Below are 8,634 nucleotides of genomic sequence, written 5' to 3' on the forward strand. Positions count from 1 at the left end.
GACACAGAGAGGCAACACCGCCCGGCTGACTGGCTTGTACAGACAAACGCAGCGGAAGACAGTAAAAAGTGACGGCGCTGCTGCGCTCCGTCCGCGTACTTTAGTCGGTGCGGACGAGAAAGCAACTTTTTTCCGCTGCGCTTTGGGGAGGAGTGTGAGAGAGTTGAGAGGGTGGGTGGGGTGGGGGGGTGGGGGGGTCAGGAGAGTATTTGTGGTGACAGCCTGTGCAAGGGGACAAGAACTCATGTGAGACACATTTGGAATGAACAGATAGAAGAGGGAGTGGAACAGAGAAGGACCGCGGCACGAACAGCACCGAGCGTCAGCATGGGAGTGAAGAGCAAGGCTGCTGCGGCCATCACGGTGCTGCTGCTCTTCTTCGGCTACTTGTGGCTACGTGAGTATTTGTGGCCGTGACTTTGCGTCGTTAAAATGTGTGTGTGTGTGTGTGTGTGTGTGTGTGTGTGTGTGTGTGTGTGTGTGTGTGTGTGTGTGTGTGTGTGTGTGCGCGCGCGCGCGTGTGTCCGTGCGCGCGCGAGTGTGTATGGGGGGGGGGGTGCGCTACGAATCTACACAAGCCTTCCTTGTCTGAGATGTATGGAGTGTAGGTCAGGAATGTATCACATGGTGCACCGGCTGTAGCACCAGGCATGGCAGTCACATCACTTTGGACTCAGTTGCACTATTGAACTCGTAATATTTTCCAACCACAAGTATTTTACTGCAGTATATGATATTATATTGTGACTCATTGTTTTGGGTGTGAGATGAGACGACGACTATATTTTTTTCCGAATGATATGAGCATTTACAAGCTTTGGGATGTTCAGGAACACATGCTATTGTAGCCCGCGTGCATCTGGAAGGCTCAGACAGCGGAGACCTACTACGTGTAGGATCAGGCATGACCGCAACATCCTGACTTCTGGCCCAGCTAACACCCGAGCTGCATGTCAGTCCTCCGTTTCATATGTGATAAAGCAAAAATTGACCCCCCCCCAACCCCCCCATATAAATATATATGTGTGTGTGCGTATATATGTATTACAAGTTGAATTTAATTTGTATTCAACAAATTCTGAACTTCTGTAATTCATAAACACCACTGGATCTTATGTTTCCTGTCCAGTCCTTTGTGCATTTCATTGTCTGACTCTGCATGAGACTCAAACTGTGACATTGGCTGTGTTCAGATAACACATCAGTATGGGGGAAAGAGACATGGAAACACAATCTACTTTAGTGTACATAGATATGCATGACTTGGGGAAAAAATCACTTCGTAATTATCCTCCAGGGTTCAACTGGAAAATCAAAAGCCATAATTATGTATGGGGAGGGAACAGATCCTGACGTCAGTTCCACAACTTACCTCATATCCGTGCAGAACTGCTCAAATCTGGGTCGAGCGGTTCAGACACTGGACGTGAGACGCGTTCAGCCTGACAGTGTGTGAGAGCTTTGCGTGGGCAGACTGAACAGACTACACACGGGGCAGTGAGGTTTTCTGGAGAAGAAATGAGATCAGCACTGGATTCAAATCCATATCAGAAGTGTAGCTGCTGATATAGTGATCGTTTTAACACTAGAACGACGGGGATTTCACTCCTACCTAAAACGACCATGGGCGGTCAAAACGACCGCCGGTTTTAAAACTCTATTCTGTCAAGATAAATACCCAGTTGAAATATGAATGCATTATACATGTTAGTATGTCTGTTATGAAACTGACACCAAAATTAAAAATTTTAACAACGTTACGATTATTTTCCAAACAATTTAAAATGGCGGCTGTCCAACGCCTGTAAATACTGCAACGGCTCGGTGGTAGTCAATGGTGTGTCTGTAACGGCGTCTGTAATCAGACATGTTGAACATAAAAATCAGGTTTAGACTATTTCTCTGCACTGGAGAACGCTAGTGTGTTTCTAGGACAGAGCAAGGAACTTCACGAAGGAAATGACTCCACCAACACCCGTCATAAATAGTGACATGACGCGCGCACGATGACGCGCAAATTCTGAGACGGTCATTTTGACCGTCCGTGGGCGTTTTAGGTAGATCTTGTCGTAACCTTTCTTTTGTGCAATTGATCTAAAAGTCATTTTAATGTAAATACATGCAATTTTAGGGGAATTCAGGGAGCGGCAGGTCTTTATCCTTTTTCCCCACAAAGTTATTAAACTTTGAAAATGACCGTCTTGGTCGTACTTTTACACGAGTATGGCAAATCCCTGTACACGGGAAAAGCTGCTAAGCTGCTGGGGTACTTCGTTCTCTCTTTCTCTCTCTCTCTCTCTCTCTCTCTCTCTCTCTCTCTCTCTCTCTCTCTCTCTCTCTCTCTCTCTCTCTCTCTCTCTCTCAACCCCCCCCCCTCTCTCAACCTCTTCTGTGGCCTTAATGGGCTGAATGTAATTCACATGATGCACCAGTTAGTTCACTGTGAGCTGTGAACACACTCAAGCATTTGTTACAAAGGGAATGAGGAATGCTGAAAATTAGTGAAAAGAGTACCGAAGTGACTGGAGACGGTGTCCACACAGAGGCGTTCTGACCAGGAGGGGTCTGCACTAGCTGGAAACTGGCCAGGACTGCCTAACAATATTGATGTCAATTGATAAAACATTTAATTTTCTATTAATTTGTGCATTTTCACTTTATTTACTCGTGGATTTATTTCTGCTACGTCAATTTTGAGTAATTTTGAAATGGGTACTTATCCGTACTTTTGTAACTTTTTCAAAGGGTAATTTTTCCGCTTCCGGTGTGGGAAGATGGCGGCGCAAATTCTCGTTTGCGGCGGCCTCACCCAGTACCGTCCATGCAGTGTCTTTGTCCACGTCTACGTCTAAGTTTGTCTTCGTTTGATGTCTGGGAGAGCTTGGTCTGCTGCGTCCTGTGGACCCAGGAACCACAGCCCTGCCTGGAGCTGTGCCCAAAGAGGTAACACCGAGGGCGGTATGACAGGACGCGGAAGCGGGGCAGGCTAACCTAACTGCTAGCCCATGCAGACCGGCAGTTCTGACAGTCACCCTGGCGTTGTCCTGGACAGTGATTTTTATTTATTTATTTTTTTTAGTTTAGATACATGTGTTAGTTTGGATATATGTGTTCATGTAGTTCTTGTAGTTTCTGGATATGTGTTTTTAGTGTGAATTCTGGGCATTCACACTATTGCTTTGCAGTTCTTTATTTATTTATTTATCTTCCGCCCATTTTTTGACACTTTGTAGCTCCTTCATACTTTTAGCTACTGAAACTATTCAACTATCAAAATGTTCAACTCGTTAAGGACATTATTGCTCCCCTTTCAGATTTTTCATACCTTTTGAACTTTTTTGAAATATTCAACTTTTTTCAGCCATTTTTGAATCGGAGTCAATGGGGGACTTTTGCAACCTTTCCACCTCTTTCACTCCTTCATACTTTTAGCCACTGAAATCATGTTCATCTCTTTAAGCCCATTAAGGCTCACATTTCTGTTTTTTTATCTTTTGTACTTTTAGACATATTAAGCTTATTCCACTTTTTCAAAACAATGGAAGTCTATGGGGAAAGGTTGAAACCCTCATCACCTTTGAACTGTATCTCCTCCTTCATTTTTTGAGCTACAACCCCCATTTAAAGCTTAAACAGTTCATGACATTAAGCTCTTTCAGAATCCTATTCAAATTTTAAAAATATTTTATAGTTTTTGAACAATTCAACTCACATTTTAGCAATTCTGCCATACATTTTGCCTGTTAGAATGTTCGGTCCTATTGTGACATCACATGTCAATTTGAAACTAAACTGCCAGCCTAATTAGTGTGAATGCTGGGCATTCACACTATTGCTTTGCAGTTCTTTATTAGTGGCACCACTTCCACTTTTTCATAGTTTAAACTATACCATTCAGCAATCAAACTATTCATGTATTTAGCACATTATGGCAAATTTTTCAGTTTTTTATACCTTTAAAACTTTTAAAATATTCAGCCATTTCACATTTCAGTTTCCAGGTATTTCAGGTAGGCTAGTGACTTTCTGACTTTTCTTATTTATCCATTTTCAGCAATGCTTTCGCGATTTCTTTCAGCAGCTCAGCATTCACACGCTTTTTCTGTGGAAAAGCATTTTCTAGTTGTCTTTGTGTTGCGCTGCTGTGGGCTGGGGGAAATGTGTTTCGTTTCACAGTGTTTCGGATTCTGTCTCTGATTTCTGATTATCAGTCACAATGTGCCAGAGGTGTGTAATGGAGAGTTTGAAGGTGGTAGGACGGGTGTCCATAAGGTTTCAGGGGTTTGCAGATTAAATTCTTATTTGTTGAAGTAGAACTAGACAAAGTGATAGTTTGTTTATGGATTATGGGGTAGCGGCAGGGATAGTGAGAAAAGATCCTACCCAAAACGATCCTTGATTACCCCACAAATTTTTGTGACCTTCTGCGAGAGTGGATGCTGTGTATGAAGGAGTGAGGCAGCAGGTCCCTGCAGGTGATGTCCATCACATGCACCGCACAGGCAACCAGTCATAAGATCTGGTTTATGAAAAGCTGAACCGAGTTCAGAATCAGAAACATTCTGTCATTTCACTTCATGCACTTGCGCACATGAAATGAAACGAAACATCATTTTTCCCAGCCCACAGCAGTGCAACACAAAGAAAAAAACACATATCTAAAAACTACAAGAACACACATATCCAAACTAACACACATATCTACACTAAAAAAAAATAAAAAAAATAAAAAAAAACACTGTCCAGGATAACAAACGCCAACCAGGATGACTGCCGGTGTGCATAAGCTAGCAGTTAGCTTAGTCTGCCCCGCTTCCACACCCTGTCAGACCGCCCTCGGTGTTTCCTCTTTGGGCACAGCTCCGGTCAGGGCCGTGGTCCTTGGGTCCACAGGATGTAGCAGACCAAGCTCCCTCAGCCAATCCAATGCTAGCTCTCCCAGCCAGATACCTTCAACACACCTCCCCGCACTCCACACGACGACACTAAAAACACAGTCCAGGCTAGGCGAAGCCACCGCCAGACCGCCCTCGGTGTTATCGGAACTGCCGGTCTGCATGGGCTAGCAGTTAGCTTAGCCTGCCCCGCTTCCGCTTCCTGTCAGACCGCTCTCGGTGTTACCTCTTCGGGCACAGCTCCATGCAGGGCCGTGGTCCCTGGGCCCACAGGATGCGGCAGACCAAGCTCTCCCAGCCGATCCAGCGCCAGCTCTCACAGCCGTCAAACAAACACAAATTTAGACGCAGACGCGGACAAAGACATTGCATGGATGGTACTGGGTGAAGCCGCCGCAAACGGGAATTCGCGCTGCTATCTTCCCACACTGGTAATGGGTGAGGTCGCTGCCAACGTGAATTTGCACCTCCATCTTCCCACACTGGAAGTGGAAAAAGTATCCTTTGAAAAAAATTAAAAAAAATACAGATAAGTGAATGAATAGAATGAATAGAAAATTCAATGTTTTATTAATTGATATCAATATTGTTAAACAGTCCTAGCCAGTTTCCAGCTAGTGCAGACTCCTCCTGGTCAGAACATCTCTGTGTGGACACAGTCTCCAGTCACTTCGGTACTCTTTTCACTGATTTTCAGTAACGCGGAACTGCCGGTCTGCATGGGCTAGTAGTTAGCTTAGCCTGCCCTCAGTTGCAGCTCCAGGCAGGGCCGTGGTCCCCGCATGGGCTCACAAGACGCACCAGACCAAGCTCTCCCAGCCGATCCAGCACCAGCTCTCCCAGCCATCAAACGAGGACACACTTAGATGCAGACGTGGAAAAAGACACTACATGGACGGTACTGGGTGAGGCAGCCTCAAACATTAATTTGCACCGCCATCAAAAAATAATCATCAAAAGCTTAAAACTAAACATTCCCCTGAGTTAACTTACATAAGAGTTGGTTTCTTCAAGAATGGCAGTCAGTGTTACATATACTCAGGAATATATAAGAATATAGTCCTGAAGATTGGTGTGTGTTATTCTGTGTAAGTACACAGAGAGCCACTAATCCGGCATCAAATCCCACGTGTGTGCAAACACATGGCTAAAATAAAGACCATTCTGATTCTGAACAAGTTACTCCAAGAGTATAATATGGAAGACAGTCTGTTTTGTAGTAACAATGTCACGTTATCTGGGTGTTTGGTTCGTCACATTTTAGTGGCGCTGTACGGCAGAGGGATCTTATGAAGGAAGAAACTCAAAGACATGTTTCTATTTTGGAGAACTGAAGCAGTGGACTGTACTAGCAAAGAACTGTCAATGTTGAGACATGCCAATTTTTTTTTGGTGCTTATTTTTTGTTTTTGTTTTTTTGTTTTTTTCACACGTATAAAGAATATTTATATAGTCTATTTGTCCTTCTATCTGTCTATCTGCTTGTGTTTCTGTTTGTCTTTGTGTTCATTCATGATGCCAAGCGTGAGTCCGGGTCCAAAGTGTTCTTGCTGAGACTGTGCAAATTGTTTCTGTTTTTTATTCCTATTTATTTTCATTTTTAATGAAATAAAAAAACTAGTTTTCGACGGTATACTTTCTTTGTTTCATTTAGAAATTCTAGTCCTTTTACTCACCCATATCTCTTCCCTCCCTCTGTTCTCCCCTCTATTGCAGAGGGAGGATTGGATTACCACTGGGATTCTTGCTTGAAAAGCTACAATCAGATCAACAAGGTAATCAAATCAAATTAAGTCACTTCTGAAATTTTATCTAATTTGACCTGAAGTTCCCAGAGTGAGTTGACAACTTGAATCCAATGAATCCCTATCTGTCGTCCCCACCCCGGCCCCTACCCCGCCATCTCCAGTTTAACCATCTGCCCAATAGCAGTGTGGCTGAGCGAACTGAGGGCTCTGTGGGCCTGGAGGAGTGTCCGGGTCAGACGTTCCAGTCGTCGCTGCTGCTCTCCCACCTGCTAGCTGCATCCAGCCATCAATCAGACGTGCTGCTGCAGCCATATCTCGCCAGCTGGGATGAGCTTGTAAAGTAAGATCATCACAATGGAGTGGGAGTACACCCAGAAAACAAAACGCATTCATTAAGACCCATGAGGATGAATGATGTCCTTTGTGGGTCAGCAAAAATCTGGACTCTGGACTGTTTGGCTGACTCGACCCATTCTGTCTCTCAATTATTAGGTTTATGGAGGCACTGGGCCCGATGGTTGGACTGATATCTAAAGAGATTGAGACCAAGACCTCTATTATCCGCCAGCTGGCCCTGCTGGCAGATGAGAGCCCGGAGGCAGAGGTGGGCTCTGACAAAAGCCTGATAGATTATGTGACCACAGAGGTTGGTGTACTGGATAAGCCGGAGTCCTCACATCATGCCGGTGCTTACCATTCTGTGCGCTCCATGATCCATGCTGAACTAAACCAAGGCCTGGTGGACTTCCACCACCAGACAGACTCTGGCTGTCGCACCCTCCTGCGTCTGCACCGTGCTCTACTCTGGCTGAAGCTGTTCCTGGAGAAGCTAGCTGAAACTCCAGAGACTGGCCGCCTCAGGAGCCCCTCGGAGCTCTGTCGTGAGGCCTACCAGGGCACCCTTGCACACCACCATACCTGGTTTGTCCGCAGGGCTGCTGAGCTAGCCTTCATCGCCATGCCTGAGCGAGCCTTCTTCTTCAGGCTGGTGTGCATGCAAAACCAGGAGGAGCTCAGTGTGCTGCTGACCACGGTGGTTCAGGCCTTAGGGGAGGTTTATGACAGGACTCAATGGGCCCTGGAGGAAAATGGCATGCTGGACTTGCCATAAAGTAGAGAAGGGAGTCCCTGGATATATGCACAGTGATAGCAGTACAGCTTCCAGGACTATTTGCCCTGTCTTGCTGTACAAACCTGGCTTTAACAGATCATACCAGTTATATTAAAGACGTTTTGCCTTGAAAGGAGTATAAACATTACAAGAAATTGTGCAGGGTCTTAATCATCATTTGCCAATTATGAGTGCCATGTTTTCCTCCCAACCAAAGACCAGCGGGAACAATCAGCTAATTTTCCCTGTTTACCTTAAGTCCATAGACATTCCTCATCCCATACCTTTCACCCTTATTTTATAAAAACATTTTAAAGCCTATGGTGATTCATTTAGCCTTCTTGAGAGGCCAACTCTGATTTATTTATGTAAATGATTGTTTTTTACACATCGGCTCTCATAATGACTGCCAATTGCTATTAGAAGGTGATTTAGCTTGCCATCCCTAAACTAAAACTAACTAGTACAAAATACTGTTCATAGGCCTACAAATATGTGACAAATCTTAATCATGTTCTTGCTAACCACGTTACAACATGGGCTATCACATTAAATCAGCATATGCTGGACACAAAGTGTGGACTTTCAGGGGCAGGTAATGGTCCTTTGCAATGTAGTAATTCTGGAGCTTAAATAAGATGTATATATTTTTCTGTTTTTGCACTACAATTTTTTCTATCATGAGCATAAATTATATGTCAGTAAATGACGAATTTGAAGTTTAATCAAGTATTGTGGTGTATTTGGCATTATGATGCTGCAGCATTATTATGTAATGTTACACATTATCCAGCAATGGTTTGTGTGTGCGCCACGGGCCCTTCTTCCCTTATGTAATGCCACGTAAAAGCACGGACATCAGCTGTGTGGAACATCAGCT

At 44.5% G+C, this 8,634-nt stretch overlaps 1 protein-coding gene across 1 annotated transcript; it reads left to right on the top strand.

The window, feature by feature from the left end:
• The first annotated feature begins 213 nt into the window (after positions 1-213).
• LOC130117186 (ceramide-1-phosphate transfer protein-like) lies at positions 214-8,425 on the top strand. Its single transcript, XM_056285357.1, has 4 exons — positions 214-397; positions 6,612-6,670; positions 6,805-6,983; positions 7,136-8,425. The coding sequence occupies exons 1-4, from the start codon at positions 328-330 to the stop codon at positions 7,752-7,754; spliced, it is 927 nt and encodes a 308-aa protein (XP_056141332.1). The 5' UTR covers positions 214-327; the 3' UTR covers positions 7,755-8,425.
• Positions 8,426-8,634: the final 209 nt, after the last annotated feature.

This window comes from Lampris incognitus, chromosome 8, assembly GCF_029633865.1.
Source record: "Lampris incognitus isolate fLamInc1 chromosome 8, fLamInc1.hap2, whole genome shotgun sequence".
Lineage (NCBI taxonomy): Eukaryota > Metazoa > Chordata > Actinopteri > Lampriformes > Lampridae > Lampris > Lampris incognitus.